The sequence below is a fragment of the Suillus plorans genome, assembly GCF_016647745.1.
Source record: "Suillus plorans strain S12 chromosome Unknown HD556scaffold_1, whole genome shotgun sequence".
NCBI classification, from domain to species: domain Eukaryota; kingdom Fungi; phylum Basidiomycota; class Agaricomycetes; order Boletales; family Suillaceae; genus Suillus; species Suillus plorans.
Genome location: NW_024537385.1, coordinates 1188943 through 1203422, shown reverse-complemented (window position 1 = coordinate 1203422; position 14480 = coordinate 1188943). Strand labels below are relative to the sequence as shown.

The 14480-nt window shown below is 48.8% G+C and overlaps 7 protein-coding genes across 7 annotated transcripts; 4 read left to right on the top strand and 3 right to left on the bottom strand.

Moving 5' to 3' along the window:
- Positions 1-24: 24 nt before the first annotated feature.
- Positions 25-1259, top strand: HD556DRAFT_1318163 (uncharacterized protein). The gene is made up of 7 exons (XM_041301222.1): positions 25-277; positions 330-408; positions 464-584; positions 636-648; positions 703-828; positions 884-981; positions 1040-1259. The coding sequence occupies exons 1-7, from the start codon at positions 149-151 to the stop codon at positions 1089-1091; spliced, it is 618 nt and encodes a 205-aa protein (XP_041167795.1). The 5' UTR covers positions 25-148; the 3' UTR covers positions 1092-1259.
- HD556DRAFT_1318159 (WD40 repeat-like protein) lies at positions 1260-4276 on the bottom strand. Its single transcript, XM_041301221.1, has 7 exons — positions 3996-4276; positions 3779-3946; positions 3311-3726; positions 3134-3257; positions 2408-3082; positions 1932-2351; positions 1260-1882 (listed from the first exon to the last, which is right to left on the bottom strand). Exons 1-7 carry the CDS (start codon positions 4236-4238, stop codon positions 1328-1330), a joined length of 2601 nt encoding a protein of 866 aa, XP_041167794.1. The 5' UTR covers positions 4239-4276; the 3' UTR covers positions 1260-1327.
- A 49-nt stretch (positions 4277-4325) lies between these two features.
- Positions 4326-4886, top strand: HD556DRAFT_1318157 (Tim10/DDP family zinc finger-domain-containing protein). The gene is made up of 3 exons (XM_041301220.1): positions 4326-4519; positions 4573-4611; positions 4670-4886. Exons 1-3 carry the CDS (start codon positions 4443-4445, stop codon positions 4848-4850), a joined length of 297 nt encoding a protein of 98 aa, XP_041167793.1. The 5' UTR covers positions 4326-4442; the 3' UTR covers positions 4851-4886.
- HD556DRAFT_1318155 (At2g23090 like protein) lies at positions 4864-5572 on the bottom strand. Its single transcript, XM_041301219.1, has 4 exons — positions 5430-5572; positions 5246-5371; positions 5166-5188; positions 4864-5089 (listed from the first exon to the last, which is right to left on the bottom strand). The coding sequence occupies exons 1-4, from the start codon at positions 5436-5438 to the stop codon at positions 5020-5022; spliced, it is 228 nt and encodes a 75-aa protein (XP_041167792.1). The 5' UTR covers positions 5439-5572; the 3' UTR covers positions 4864-5019.
- Positions 5573-5631: 59 nt separating this feature from the next.
- Positions 5632-7807, top strand: HD556DRAFT_1318150 (pyridoxal phosphate-dependent transferase; the record flags this gene model as incomplete). Its single annotated transcript, XM_041301218.1, has 8 exons — positions 5632-5961; positions 6011-6025; positions 6080-6305; positions 6356-6420; positions 6471-6531; positions 6576-6793; positions 6841-7076; positions 7138-7807. Coding segments are annotated over exons 1-8 (1196 nt in total), but the record flags the coding sequence as incomplete, so codon positions are not given.
- Positions 7749-9461, top strand: HD556DRAFT_1318137 (pyridoxal phosphate-dependent transferase). Its single transcript, XM_041301217.1, has 8 exons — positions 7749-7968; positions 8021-8035; positions 8087-8312; positions 8359-8423; positions 8479-8539; positions 8593-8810; positions 8864-9099; positions 9159-9461. The coding sequence occupies exons 1-8, from the start codon at positions 7845-7847 to the stop codon at positions 9420-9422; spliced, it is 1209 nt and encodes a 402-aa protein (XP_041167790.1). The 5' UTR covers positions 7749-7844; the 3' UTR covers positions 9423-9461.
- On the bottom strand, positions 9462-14433 carry HD556DRAFT_1318132 (Urb2/Npa2 family-domain-containing protein). The gene is made up of 14 exons (XM_041301216.1): positions 14192-14433; positions 13742-14138; positions 13064-13687; positions 12240-12989; positions 12033-12190; positions 11809-11969; positions 11413-11741; positions 11267-11364; positions 11058-11219; positions 10849-11000; positions 10612-10794; positions 10378-10554; positions 10192-10325; positions 9462-10139 (listed from the first exon to the last, which is right to left on the bottom strand). The coding sequence occupies exons 1-14, from the start codon at positions 14392-14394 to the stop codon at positions 9483-9485; spliced, it is 4185 nt and encodes a 1394-aa protein (XP_041167789.1). The 5' UTR covers positions 14395-14433; the 3' UTR covers positions 9462-9482.
- Positions 14434-14480: the final 47 nt, after the last annotated feature.

Here is a 14480-nt window from a genome sequence, read left to right as displayed (position 1 = left end):
TTCTGGAACACAATTTGATTTGCGTCACCGTTGTGGAACGAAAATGAGTGGAGAGAGCACCATCGTCGACCTTACTTAGAGCTTGTCTCATAACCACTACCATCCAAATTCTTGTTCTTCCCAGTCACGCTCCCTTCTATTTTCTTGTATGGCCACTCTCACTATCGCACGTGCCTATCAGTATGCATACCACACTTACCCGAATTACACTCTCGCTGTCACCGGTGGAACCTTGAATGCTCTCGGTGACATCGTTGCTCAGATTTCGCAAAATATTGTGGGTATACTCATTTTTCTACCTCATTTTCCCGCAACTCATAAACCCCTAGCTCGTTAAAGATCATGAACCCAGACCCGGCTGGGATCCCGCACGTACACTGCGTTTCTTTTGTCTTGGAAGCGGTATGAGTAAGTCATGTGCAACTTGATTTTCGGAGTAAACCTTGAATCATCTGCTTGCGAGGCCCTCTACTCGGGAGGTGGAATTTGTTCCTAGAGAGACGATTTCCTCTCCGAGCATGGAGAATTCAGCCCATCAGTTTCAGAGCTCTTTCAAAACGTGTAGCTGCCGACCAACTAATAATGTGAGACTTTCATTATTTAATACTGTCGTAGACTGATGCCTCGGTCGCTAGGGCACCGATTGGGGTAAGAATCAGATTCTTGATCACTACCTCGAACGTGGGCTTATACGTGTTCTAGCTCGTGATGTTTATAGGCTCTATGGGTGTAATGGAATGTCGAAGTCCCAGGCAAATACACCAAAAATATACTGACATCTTTGCTCCCGCTCTTCTAACCAACTGGAAGATTTGGCCTATAGCACAAGTAAGTTCAAGGACACTAGTAACTGTTCGTTGATGTTGAACTTGGTTTCTCATAGATGATTAATTTCCGATACATGCCACTGCCATATAGAATACCTTTCCAGTCCACCTGCGGTGTTTTCTGGACATTGTACTTGTCCATGTTGAATGCCAAGTGAGTAGCCACCATCTATGCACGTCCGATGATTCGATTGGTAACTTCAACTTCACAGGGAAGACGAAAGGCAAGATAGAGAGGCAGCACTGCAAGCAACAGTCTGCTAGACGACCAATTTTTCTTTATCTGGTTATCGGTAAACCCCGGGTAATATCACATTCACGTTGTAGCTCATAGATCTCTTTACCATCTTCATATCTAACCCAGTGTTGTCTTTACCTGCTCCTTGTTATATTTCAGAGATGCTTTTACATGTAGTTGCACACGTTCCAATGCTATCCATTGCATCATATCCCGCTTAGGGGAAATTTTAGGGTACAAGCATCGCCAGATGTACTGGATTTTAAGTCTGCCCATATTTTGGCTTGAAGAATGCAGGGGGCAATTTTGACAGCACATCTGCCAGCGGCCGTTCCACCAACACCAGTTCCCCAGGCCCAAGGAAATCGAGTGCCAAGATGGGGCGATAATTCGTCACCATCCGCAACTTCCTTTCACTAGCCATCTCTCCTACTGCCACCGGGCCGGTCTGCCTGCGGCGTTTCCGTGACTGGCCAGTGTACTTGCCTTCCCAATCTAATTCGAGCTTGCAAAGCCACGAGGACCCCCAAAAGATAGCCTCTTTTGGCTTGGTTGAGGGAGGTGCGATACCCGTCATCTCCCCATCCGACAAAGGAAGGGGTTCAAATGCGACCCCAATGACTGGATCTGGGGCGCTGAGGAACTGCTTTGGAAGACGAGAGTTGAACTCCCGTCCCCATGTTGGCACTTCACCGTGTTCTACGTGGAAGATGTGGATTGTGTTGTTGGGAAGAACGGCAAGGAGAATTTGCGGATTGTCGGGGAGGAAAACTAGGACGCTGGGTGGGAGAGGAAGTGACGGCAAAGTAGTATGGTACTAGCACAAATTAGCTCCGCACTACATCTTGGTGATGAATCAAACTCACTTGTATGGAATCGAGATTGAAGATGAATATTCGGCAAAGGTCGTCGGATGTGGCCAACCATTGGCCGTCGGGACTCACTGCTATCTTCATGATAGCGACGGAATCTATACCACCAACCGACTGTTCGTCCTCGTCTGAGGTCCCTCTGTTAATTCCTCGCACCACTCTACCGCTTGTGATCGACCCAGCGTTGCAATGTTGGTTGAATGTCCGAAGTATGGTGGGCGCTTCCGAGCTGAGATCGATAACGAGAATGAGCGACGTTATTGCAGAGGCCATGATCAATTTTGAAGAGTCTGGGGTGAATGTAAATGATGATCCACCAGTTGAGACAGGATTCTGAGAGCTCTGGGCAGTGATTCGATTCTCCAATATTGATGCAAATGTCCGCACCCGGCTCGATTTGAGGACACCAGCAGGCTGAAGTAAGATAAATCAGGCAAAACATCTACAGGTTTAATTTCTGCACTACTCACATTGAAGCTGAGCTGGAAAAGCTTGGCCTCGTACAGGTCGGACACGACAAGCCAACGCCCATCATCGGACAACGCACTGGCGATAAGATTCGTGCGTACGTTGAGATCCATCTCGAGTACTTTTTCCCAAGAAGTCCGCGTTTCAGGATCAGTCGAAGGATCGACGCCATCCACGATTACATCCGAGTCTGGAATGCATAGAACTCGCCATATATTGACGCCTGTCTCATGGATGCTTGCCACAAGGCGTGCTCCGCGAGAAACACACATTGCTGCGGTGTATGCGATGCGACGATAGTATGAATCCTCGAAAGTCGTGGTGACTCTTGTTGTGAGAGGGTTGACAACGCGAGGGGCAATGGAAGATGAAGTCGTGCTGGCTGGCAGCGCAGGAGTGAGGGCAATAGACATGTCCAGCCCTCCAGAAGCTAGGACTGGTGCGATGTATGTTGCATTTGCAGTGGGCTTTCGCTTGTAAGTTGGGGGTATGGGGGAGTGAGGTGGCCAGACCGCAAGACACCGGACGTCGTGTGAGTGCACACGACGTGAGCCAGACTGAATCCATCGTGCTGGGGAGGAGGACAATACAGAAGAAGAATTTTCTGGAGCAGTGGGAACATATGAGAACAACACAATTTTTTGGTCGACACCCGAGCTGAATACGGATGTGCCTTCCTGGAATACGGTAAGTTCAGCCACAGAAGAATATCACATTGGACGACTTACGGGACCAATTGCAAGACAAAGCACGTCAGCTCCGTGCGCCAGATAACTGCAGGTTTGCGTGCAAGTCATGGAGTCCCAGAACTTCACTGTACCTAAAGAATCCCCAGAAACAATGGTCCCATCGCTATGTCAAATTGGTTAGGTTGAAAAACTGAAGTATTTTGCGCGTGCACTCACGCAAGCACGCCAACTGTCCAGACAAGTGTCCGTTCACCTTTCATCTTGTCTGTCCCCATACGGTCAGTCGATCTGCCAGTAGCGACATCCCACTTCCGCAAGCTGCTATCTGAGCCACCCGTGACGAGCCATGTGTCTGTCCATTCGTCTTCATCGTCATCGCTGTCTTCATCACTATCCATTCCACTGTTAGTCTTCTTCGCCGTCCGCTGTTTTGGCGGTCGAGGTGCTGGCGGGCCCCAAGCAATGCTCAATATGCGACTTTTTATGCGATCGAATCGCCTGTGATGCTGCAAAGTATCCGCAGCTAGGGATAGCAAGCGAACAGACCCATCTTCGCAACCCAGGGCAAGTAGTGTCGAGGCAGGATTGGCTGCAATGCTCCAGATGGCACCTCCTTGGGAGCTAATAGTTCTCTATAGTCCAATGTGAGTTTGATGCTGACTATACAGAGTAAGAGCATCGTACGCGAACGCAGCTGTGAGATATGTTCCATTCCAGCAATTCAGACCCACCACCTGAGCTAAAGAGACGAAGATCAGAGCACGAAGGTATGGCTTCTGACGGAAATATGTCTGGATAGCGTAGAGTAAAAGCTAGCGAATCTACTTTTGATGGGCATGGACCTGGAAGAGTCTAAATGCGACTTCAATTGCTGTATTAAATAACAACGCAGAGTGCTCACCTTGCGCACTTGCCAAGCTTGGGGTGCTTGTATTTCTCCCTCCTCTGCAGTCCATTCAAGAAGGTCGATGTTGCCATTGGCATGGCCGACACCAAGTGTGCCGAACTTATTATCTTTTAAATCTCTTTCCCGTTTCTTACCTTTGAGAGATGGTAGCGGTAGCGGAGGAAATGCAAGAGCCGTGATCGGTGATGGTGCATAGTCAACAAACCTACAACGGTGGACAGCGAGAGGTCTTGACATGGCGCAAGCCTCTGTCTTCCTTCAAGGTCTGGCTCTTGGCTCGTACATTTTTCTTCATTGCCTTTCTTGGATGGCATCCTTTCGAAAACCACGTGGTCACGCTTCATATTTTGCTCCTTATACAACTTCGCGACTTACTTGAACTTCTGAGGCCTCCAAACTTCTTGCATTCGATTTCACTTGGCTTTCTCGTTCTTTGCTAATATGTCTTTCCTTGGACGTGGTGGTCCTTCACCAGCCGGTGGTGTCAACCATGAGCGCATTGAAATGGCCATAAACGAGTGCGTTGGCTCCCATTTCACCCAAACCGTTGCAGCTAACTCTCAGGCCATAGAATTGACATGGTTTCAGACGTATTTAACCGAATTGTTTCGTGCGTGACAGTTTTTTTACAATTCCGGTGGCCTTGACTTATTTCACTTGTGGTGTAGTTCATGTCATGCCAAGTGCATCAGTCCTCGCTATGCCGAAGGAGACCTCAACAAGGGCGAGAGTGTCTGCATTGACAGATGTGTGGCAAAGTTTTTCGAAGTTAACAAGAAGGTCGGAGAAAAAATGCAGAGCGCGGGAGCGAGTGCACAGGCCACGGGGTCAACGAGCTTCTCGCTATGAGAATTACCGTGCAAGGTCATTTATGGATAGTTATGATGTGCGTCAGTCACTTGACTTCTTCTTTCTCACCTCGCTTACTTTTTTTCAGAGTTTCGACTTGTTCTACAACGTAATGCATTGGTGCACATCCATTCACCCACACATTAGACAAACATGTATCGGACGCATCCTACTTGGTAAAGTTCGGGAAACATTCTGCCAGTGTTTTTGAGTGCTTGTTCTGGGCGTGCTCCTCTAGTCTGAAATGCATGCATGCACACCATCAGTACAAAGCGCTTTTCCCGATATTCTCATTTGATGAAAAAGGACACTTACGCTGGTGCACGGGTGGTGAGCAGCTGAGATGATGGAATCGATTAGAGTGATATAGACAGAATCTATGACTAACGACTCACGAAGGTCTGTCTGCAAGTCTGGCAAACAATGTTCTTCGCCGCTTCATTAACCTTGGTCTTACTTGTAGGCCCTTTGTCTGCATTTTTTCCAGCATTGCGTTCACGCTTTTGTGCAGCTTTAGCGCCCTGGAAGGCTTGTTAGTGAACCAAGATCACTCATTCCTGCGAACTGAAGATAACCCACGTTCCCCATGATTAAGCTAAAATACTGAAAAAAACCGGAGACCGAGAGCTAGTACAGAAAGTCAGGAAAGAAAAGCGAAATAGAACTGGTATAACTTTGCGAGTGGAGCTCGACAACGTTGCACAGGACGAACACGTGTTTTACGTAAGCCGTCTTATTTCGTTATCTCGTTTATCGTGTACCTTATTTGGAATCATCACAGTCATCAACTGGCCATGGCGTACCAGTGTTGGTAAGCGGAGTCCCGACAGACATATATATATGCAGATAACAAGTTTTTGACCAAGCGGAGTCATTGCAACCAGACTCGAGTCATTCTTGCTCAAACCTGGCATCACAATACTGTCCAGCTCAGTGCGGCTTTCTTACAATCATAACCGCCACTTCTCTTTTCGCATACCACAATCTCCTCTCTTCAACATGGATCCTAAACTGGCGTCGATCATCGAGCAGGTGAAAGTAGACATCATCACTCCTACTCAACAGCGCGACAATGCGAGACAACTGGAAGAAGTTTCCAGGAGTTTTATATGTGAGCTCGAATAGACAGTGAGGATTTTGTTTGGCTGAAGAAATGGTAGCCGATACTATCACAGGTGTGTTCCCCACTTTTATTGCAAATCGCTTCCGATGAATGGGACATCGTTCAGTGCCCACGAAGGAGATGTTCGCGTACGCCGTACAGACTTCACTCGGCGATGACGTCTACAACGAGCCATCTACTATTGCACTCGAGGCACACATTGCTAAGCTCACAGGGAAGGAGGCTGCTCTCTTTGTAAGCAGCGGGACTATGGGCAACCAGCTTGCTATCCGCACGCATCTCCAGCAGCCTCCCAATTCCATCATTTGTGATATTCGGGCGCACATCAATAAGTTCAGGCTGTTGCTCCATTCATCGTAACCTGGCGGCTGACTTGCCCTAGGTACGAGGCTGGTGGCGCAGCAATACACTCAGGTGCTCTCCAGAACGCTTTGACACCTAAAAATGGCATGCACATGATTATGGGGTCACACACTCTATTATTAACATCTACACAGGACACCATTTAACTCTGAAAGATATCGAACCTCATGTAGTGTTCGGCACTGACATACACAGGTATGGAGGTTTCACATGTCAAGGATTCTTTTAATGTTTATCAGCGCACCGACGCGAATCATTTGCCTGGAAAACACGCTGGATGGCACGATCATGCCGCAGAGCGACATAATTGAGATAGCTGATTTTGCCCTCAAGAATGGCATACTGATGCATCTTGATGGTGCACGTCTGTGGCACGTCGCCGCTGAAACTCAGACACCGATCGATGAACTCTGCGCACCATTTGACTCAGTCAGTTTGTGCTTCAGCAAGGGTCTCGGTCAGTATCGCCATCAGTACCTACGAGTAGAAACTGACTCGCTGCAGGCGCCCCTGTGGGGACTTGTCTCGTCGGTCCCAAGGAATTTATACAGAAAGCGCGCTGGTTCCGGAAGATTTTTGGCGGAGGGATGCGGCAGACTGGTGTTCTTGCTGGGTCGGTCGCTTACGCACTCACCCATAATTTCTCTCTCCTTCCTAGGGTTCACGCTCTAGCAAAACGCCTGCAAGCTGGTTTAGAAGAGCTTCAGGTCGGCATATTGAGTCCCGCAGAGACTTGCATGGTAAGTCCCATAGGTTGTTTCTCGATCTCGAAATTGCCAACGAACTTACGACGCGAAATAGGTTTTTTATGATCCCTCCACAATCGGTATCGAGTACTGGGAAATCATAGATCGTGCGGCTGCATTGCCGAACCCCATTGGTCTTACCGGTTCTCGTCTCGTAGTACATATCCAAACATCGCCCGAGGCAGTGGAAGACTTCTTGTCATTGATCAAAACCCTGAAGGAGGAGAAGGTCCAGGCGGGTATTGTTCCTTTAGCAGTGAACTCAAACGGGATGAGGAACGTGTACATCAGGGCCACGAGGTCCTCCACACCCACTAGATGATTCAATGCATTTATTGTGATACCTACTGTCCTCGACAATCACCAGCATACTAGCAATTTGAATGCCTAGGTACAATTGCAGTATATGTGATGTAAGCCTGCGCTTGATCCGAGCTAACGCTTGGTCCCACTGCTCAAGTGATAGACGAAGCTGGATTAAAGTCCACCCAAATTAGTTTCATATTTTCGTAAATAAGGCACTTCTCGACGTTTTCCTTATGGTGTCCCTCATTTGCTGGCTATTATGGTTTCATCTTTACTCCGAGCCCATCTATATATATTTCTACGGAGCGTTTGATCCCGCGGAACCAATTCGCGTTGACACCACGTGCTTACTCCACTCCAACGAATTGGTTTCGCGGGACCAAACGCTCCGTCCTTACAATATGTAGATAAGTACCAGAAATATGCCAGCACAATCATCCAATATCTCATCGACCCATGTCTTCCCTGACAAACATCCGTTTCGCTGAACTCGCGCAGGAAATCGCTTGCGATGTGCATTCCGAGACTCAAGATGATGACAACATCCTCAAGGTCCAGGAAATTTCGAGGACATTTGTGTGTGAGTGGTTTGCACCATTGCATGGGAGATCAGTCTCACAGAGTATCTACAGCGGATACTATCACAGGTATTCTATCTCGATATGGAGCACGGATTCACGCTAATGGCACGTCATTAGTGCCGACCAAGGAGATGAATGCCTATGCTCTCGGTGCGTCCCTCGGGGACGATGTATATTTCGAGCCATCCACCGCCTTTCTTGAAACTCACGTCGCAAAAATCACCGGAAAAGAAGCAGGCCTCTTTCTACCCACGGGCACGATGTCGAATCAAGTTGCCATCAGGACTCACTTACAGCAGCCTCCATATTCAGTCATCACAGATGCACGGGCCCACATATACCGGTAAGTTTGCTCGTCGCTCGAGGAATATATTTCCAACGCTTGTTAGCATGGAAGCTGGCGGCGCCGCATTTCACTCAGGTGCCAACAGTATCCCAATCATTCCCGCCAATGGTATGCTCTTTCCAATTAGAACCTACATTTTAAATTATTTTATGCTCATCACTAGAACATCATCTTACCTGGGAGGACATTGAACCTCGTATCGTCTCTGGTACAGATGTCCATGTGTAAGTACCAAAGTAAATATTGCTTGACTACTCCAGTGACATCGCCCCTGAAGTGCCCCAACGCGTATCATAGCACTCGAGAATACTTTGAACGGGACCATCATTCCACAGGACGACGTGATTGAAATTTCGAAGAACGCACGTAGTCGGGGTATCATCATGCACCTCGACGGTGCCCGCATCTGGCATGTTGCAGCAGAGACCGGATTATCCATGAAAGATCTCTGTGACCCATTTGAATCTGTGAGCTTATGTCTCAGCAAAGGACTTGGTAAGACACGCTCGACAACAATTTATCGTTGACGATGCTCACCAATCGCATAGGTGCTCCCATCGGAACTATCCTAGTTGGCTCAACGCCATTCATAACCAAGGCGCGATGGTTCCGAAAGCTCTTTGGTGGGGGTATGCGCCAGACCGGGTACATGGCTGGCTGCGCTGCCTACGCACTCACTTACAATTTCCCTATGCTCCCTCACGTGCACGCCCTTGCAAAGCGGATGCAGCAGGGCTTAGAAGAGCTTGGCGTTGGTATCTTGAGTCCCGCTGAAACTTGCATGGTGGGTGGTACCCTGACAAAGTTAGATGCTACATGAAAACGATAGTGACCTTCTATCAGTTGTTCTATGACCCTTCGCCTATCGGGGTTGAATACTGGGAAGTAGTCGAGCGGGCTGCACAACTTCCTGATCCCATTAAGCTGAATGGGTCTCGCCTTCTGATGCACATTCAGACATCGCCTCAAGCGATAGAAGACTTCCTAGAGCTCCTGCGCGCGCTCAAAGAAGAGAAGGCTGCTGCGGGATGGAGACCCGAGAATGCACCGCCCAAGAAGAAGACCTTGTTCAGAGATGTGTACGTCAAGGCCGTTAGACCAACGTAGATGTGAAGAGAATCGATGCAAGTAGATAGATCGACAATATGTATATATGCATGTGGAGCTCTACCCCTTCCCAATATACCGCTGTTTTTCATACTCCTTCCAGAGTGCCTTCATCACGCTCTTCCCACCTGCATCCAATGCACTGACCATAACAGCATCACGACTGTGCGTACCCATCATCTCGCACAGTGAGAACAGACCCGGCTCAAGCTCACGCCTCACATCTGCCCGTGTGACACACAACGGGTCGTTCACAGCGTCAATGTGCGCAGTAAGCACATAAGCAGCATGCTTGGCGAACGGTTTGGACAGGCTCTCCGCTTTCTGCTCTGCACTGGGCTGCATGTGCACGCGGGGGACACTCTTTGTCGTCAAGGAGGTGAAGAGCCGTGCAAGTGCACGAGCTTCTGACACACCTAGTGGCTCAGATGGTGCTATCCACGATGGGAGGGTGTCGGTGACGATGCGGCTCTGCTTCGCGGCTAGCTGGGGCCGTAGGCTGCGAGTGCATGAGACTAGTTGGCGGAGAACCATCCCCAGATGTGGCAAAACGTGGACGACAAGATCGCGCCGCAGTCGAACGAGTGCGTTTAGGATTGTGGTAGAGGCGTGGAAGACCGCGGGCGTGGTGGTACTGTCATGTGTTGGAGACCCGGAAAGGATCTTAGACAGCAGGACATGGATGGGACCCGGGTCGACAGGGCGAAGAGCTGCAGGCTGGGATGAAGCGTCAAGTTAGTATTAATGATAGAATATACTTACGACATACCCTATCTGAACATTGCCGAGCCACAAACTCGAGGCAAGCTAACTTCAAGTCCACAGGACCCGCAAAGAACTGTGTGTGTCCGATAAAGAGATTCAGACACTGACTGAACAAACACTGAACGACCTTCAAAGTCCCTACGACAGAATAAGGATGGTGTTCAGAAGTATTTGAAGCCATCTCATCTACCTTGAGGTGCATCACGCAACAGAACAGTGGCCGCATGCACTAGACGCACGCATTGAACCGGAGGAAATCGCGTGCTTTCAAGTGCTTCATATACTGTGTTTAGTAGATGTGAGAAGTCATCGACTGAAAGATGCTTGGATCCGCTTGAGACGACTTCATCCAAGGATTTGATGTCTCCTAAGTTCACCTCAACTTAATTCGACCAATGGACACAAAGTAACAAAAACAACATACCAGCTTCCGTAGAAAATATAAACACCCCTACTGCTAGACCAAGATGCATCTTGCGGTCGACGTTGGGCAAGCAACGCAGTTCCTCAAAGAGAAGTCCCAAGGTGTCTGCAGAAGACTTGCATTTTTCTCTGTTTCGCAAAAGGGCGGCTGCGATATGTTGGCCGTACTCAGAAGTTGAAGTAGCTGAGAAAAAAAACGAGTGAGCACTACCGAAATGAAGGACGCTTGAATGCTCACCGGCAACGCCTAACCAATGGCTAAATGAAAGGTGGCGCGCCCATGCTTTAATAGTCCCGCTCGCGGGGAGCGTGTCAATGACGTTGGGGTGTGAAACTGGAGTTAGTGCAGCATGCACTTCTTTTATTGATGCAACTATCAAGCCAGGAAGACTATCAACATTATTAGAAGAGGAATTTACGCTTATATGGAATGAAGAATGGACGCACCTGAAAACAGAAAAATCCTGTCTGAGACGCTCAACAAGCTGGAGGACACACAACTGGGTAACGCTCTCTTCATCAAGAGAACCAGACTGCGCGAGAGAGCAGAAAATAGAAGCACACGCGGCTGAGGTAGAAGGGTCTTGATCTGATGCTCGCAGGAGCGCACTGCTCAGGGGTCAGTAACCCTGCAGAAGAACAGAGGGGAGACATACACAATATAAAGTTCCGCAATATTTATCGTGGCCTCTCTCAACACCGCATTGTCTGAAACCTCCATGCTCATGAGGTGCTTCACGTAGTCCCTGGTGCTCTACAAGCGCACATCAGCCAGAACTAAAGAAAGCCCATGTAAACATACTTCGCGATCAGATGTGTTCAGATGCCCGAGTCTCCCCATCCGTTGAAGGAATACACGTATGTGCATGAGCGTTTGCCTCACATCTTCTAGGTCCCTTCCTTCGTCACGCTTACGTTTGCCCTTCGCCGTCTTCTCTCCGGTGGTCACATGCAGCAACGACGAAAGAGTGACATCCCCCTCCATTGCCCGGTGCACAAGCTCCGCGCGAGCCTGTTTAGTGAGGTACTCGGGGGGAACATATAAGAGGAGGTAGTAAGTGTTGCTGAGCTGATCCAACGCAGGAACTTTCATAGAGTTAGGCGGGGGCGTGAGGTATGCAAGAACGGAGACTGTCGTAATTAAGTGGTAAATATCAGTATGACAAAATGAAGGAATCAGAGAAACGAATAATCTTACTTCGTATATTCCCCATCTCCCAGAACTGCGCATTGTGCAAAACACCCCAGAGAACATCTTTTGGCTGCAAGCCCTGCAGGTCTACGCGACGAGTAGACGTGGGCGAAATAGAGAATATAAGTTTGATCAGGCGATCAAGGGAAGATTTAGATCCTCGGGCACTGCGCGGTTGAGGTGTACATCGATCAATAGAACCACAAGGAGGGATCAAAGAGATGACATACTCTACAAGATCTAACCACCGCTCAACGATTAGGTAGAGTACCATCAATCCGTCCGTGTTCTCCGCTTGCGCCTCGATATACGCCAGGGCAAAGTCCAATACAGTTTCCACTGCTACATCGGTGTCCGATCTAGAAGACCACGCAAAGAGAAATCGCAGCTAAAAAAATCAATCAGGTCCTTCCAACAAAGAGAGGAGGAAGACGCACAATTTCAAGCACTAGCTCCCCCTCCGCACCATCTTCTGTTTTGGCAACCTCCAATAGTCCTCCCATGTCTCCTAGTTCTCCACCGCACTTCCAAGCCAGTAGATGATACGCAAAACGAAGAAGTGCAGCACTTGTCACTTGGTCTGCCCAGGATATTTTCGAAGTCTTGTTACAAAGAAGTGAGCGAGCGGCCTCGATGGCCCATACGCTTGCCTCAAGCACAGCCTCGCGAACCCCGGGGGTAACGAAGGAAGATGGGAGGTTCGACAGGAATAGAGCCGCGAACTTGAGAGTGAGGGAAAGTGAAAGTGCATAAGCGTCTACTTCCTGCATGACCTGTATGGGCGCTGGACTCGCAGATGGCGGAGCAGGTTCACTTTTCCGTCGCTTTTTACGCGGTCTGTCTTCCATCTCATTAGTTTTTATCCGCAAGGAAAGGTTTTGGTAGGTATTAAAAGTATTTTTGAGAGTCGGGGTAATCTGAGCTGCCTCTTTTACTTGAGTGGGTGTGAGGAATGTGCGGAACGCTTGAGCGAGCGAGGAAAGATGGGTGTGCGCTAGGATAATAGAGGTGCGTCCGCGGTCGTAAAATTCTTGTGGTGACGCAAGGGATCTGATGGAAGGAAGAGAGGTGCAGGCATCAAAGAGTGCATGAGTGTATGCGTGTAACGTGCGCGTCTTGGAGTGAAAGTCGAGGAGGATGTTAAGAAGTACGTTGGCTGATTTTTGTATGGAGGGAGATGGGCGAGTCTAGAGGAAAAGACACCAAGAATGGCAGACGCATTGATTTCACAGAAAAAGACGAACGAAGAGGTCAAGCTTACCAAGATCAGCCGAGGAAGTATTCTTCCTACCACAGGTTCAATCACATCATAGTCCACCGTCGCGAGCGCAGCCAGCACGTCCAAAGCCAAACCTACCACCTTTTGCTCCGCTTTTTCTTCCTCCAATACCCGGACCGCATCCTCTCTGATTGTTTCCACCTCCATCTCTCCCACACATTGACTTGCGTAAATGCGCTCGCTCTCAATGATGCTGACCAAACCCACTCTTGCGTCCCAGCTCAGATCGTTCCCGGCCAATAACTTGAGGCACGACGCGAAGAATGCCATGGATGTCATTCTCATGTCGTTTTCACGGTTTTGTATGTTATTCTGGGAAGCGGGAAACAAACTGGTGCGGTATCGCCGTAGGGAGTGCGTATGGGTACTGAAGAGGCGGGGTAGGAGCGGGATCGCGAGATTTATTGTGGTTGGTGAGTTCGGCAAAGAAGATAGGGCGGTGAATAAGCTCTCAGACGACGGGGATGCACGAAGCGTATCGAGAGAGAACAAGGTCTCTGTTCCTGCGGCGTATACTGCTTTATTCAACTGTGGAGACAAATGGGATGATGATGAGATTGCATGAATCCAGGGTGAGAGGTGAGATTGAAGGAAGGTCACAGGTAGCTACACAAACGTCTTAGGTTTCTCTTGCCACGTAAAAACAATAGCACTGCGCACCTTCTTCTTGTTCCCCGCATTTCCTAGTGCTTCTCTATATGAAAATACGATTGTCTCACAGATACCATCCAAAATAACATCGTCAAACAGCTCAGTAGAGACATTCAGTACAGCGCCAAGGCACTCTAATAATGTCTCCACGCCAATTTTGTGGACACTTAATGGCCACAAGACAGAGAAGCACGGGTGTACGGGCACAAGGAGCTCTTTCGCTTTTGTAACTGGCAGATCCCTTAGGAGAGTAAGGATCGAGATGATTATCGGTGCGAGCGGTGTGCGATTGAGAAGAGAACCAAGCCAGACCTTGAGGCCACGTACACCTGCCCCTACGCTGCCATCTAAAACCAAAACCTTGCGAAGAAGGGACCAGTACCGCGCATCGATTACCGGATTGTCGCTGATTCATCAGTTGTCATGAGCAATGAATGTACTCCGCATAAGCTGACGCACCTAGTTTTTGACTTGTCTTTGAGTAGTCGGGTGAGTATGAACTCGGCGATGAGCTCGTGCTTATTTGGAATGTGAATAGTAGTATCATCCCATACTGCCCAAGCGATTTGGATTTTTAGTGGGCTCTCTGGATTAGGTGGATCTGTGGGGGCTTTGAGGAGCCTAACGAAAGACTGGGCGGACAAGGGTGTTGCCAATGTCATTGAAAGGCCATGAACTCTGCCATCCGGTATGATGAAAAGTTATAGCTCTCACGTGACGCCATCATTCATATGACTTTTCAGTGTTC

Bases quoted from the DNA above. Each gene is read 5' to 3' on its own strand.
- HD556DRAFT_1318159 (XM_041301221.1), bottom strand. From the start codon at position 4,238: ATGTCAAGACCTCTCGCTGTCCACCGTTGTAGGTTTGTTGACTATGCA. The intron at 3,947-3,995 runs GTGAGCACTCTG...AGTCGCATTTAG, and splicing joins AAGCTTGGCAAGTGCGCAAG to ACTCTTCCAGGTCCATGCCC. The intron at 1,883-1,931 runs GTGAGTTTGATT...AATTTGTGCTAG, and splicing joins TCAATCTCGATTCCATACAA to TACCATACTACTTTGCCGTC.
- HD556DRAFT_1318157 (XM_041301220.1), top strand. From the start codon at position 4,443: ATGTCTTTCCTTGGACGTGGTGGTCCTTCACCAGCCGGTGGTGTCAAC. The intron at 4,520-4,572 runs GTGCGTTGGCTC...CTCAGGCCATAG, and splicing joins ATTGAAATGGCCATAAACGA to AATTGACATGGTTTCAGACG. The intron at 4,612-4,669 runs GTGCGTGACAGT...CTTGTGGTGTAG, and splicing joins GTATTTAACCGAATTGTTTC to TTCATGTCATGCCAAGTGCA.
- HD556DRAFT_1318137 (XM_041301217.1), top strand. From the start codon at position 7,845: ATGTCTTCCCTGACAAACATCCGTTTCGCTGAACTCGCGCAGGAAATC. The intron at 8,313-8,358 runs GTAAGTTTGCTC...AACGCTTGTTAG, and splicing joins GCACGGGCCCACATATACCG to CATGGAAGCTGGCGGCGCCG. The intron at 9,100-9,158 runs GTGGGTGGTACC...ACCTTCTATCAG, and splicing joins GTCCCGCTGAAACTTGCATG to TTGTTCTATGACCCTTCGCC.
- HD556DRAFT_1318155 (XM_041301219.1), bottom strand. The intron at 5,189-5,245 runs GTGAGTCGTTAG...CCATCATCTCAG, and splicing joins AGACTTGCAGACAGACCTTC to CTGCTCACCACCCGTGCACC. The intron at 5,090-5,165 runs GTAAGTGTCCTT...CATGCATTTCAG, and splicing joins CTCACCACCCGTGCACCAGC to ACTAGAGGAGCACGCCCAGA.
- HD556DRAFT_1318132 (XM_041301216.1), bottom strand. From the start codon at position 14,394: ATGACATTGGCAACACCCTTGTCCGCCCAGTCTTTCGTTAGGCTCCTC. The intron at 13,688-13,741 runs GTGCGCAGTGCT...ACGTTTGTGTAG, and splicing joins ATGCGGGGAACAAGAAGAAG to CTACCTGTGACCTTCCTTCA. The intron at 10,140-10,191 runs GTATGTCGTAAG...GCTTCATCCCAG, and splicing joins CTCGGCAATGTTCAGATAGG to CCTGCAGCTCTTCGCCCTGT.
- HD556DRAFT_1318163 (XM_041301222.1), top strand. From the start codon at position 149: ATGGCCACTCTCACTATCGCACGTGCCTATCAGTATGCATACCACACT. The intron at 278-329 runs GTGGGTATACTC...ATAAACCCCTAG, and splicing joins CTCAGATTTCGCAAAATATT to CTCGTTAAAGATCATGAACC. The intron at 982-1,039 runs GTGAGTAGCCAC...TCAACTTCACAG, and splicing joins TTGTCCATGTTGAATGCCAA to GGAAGACGAAAGGCAAGATA.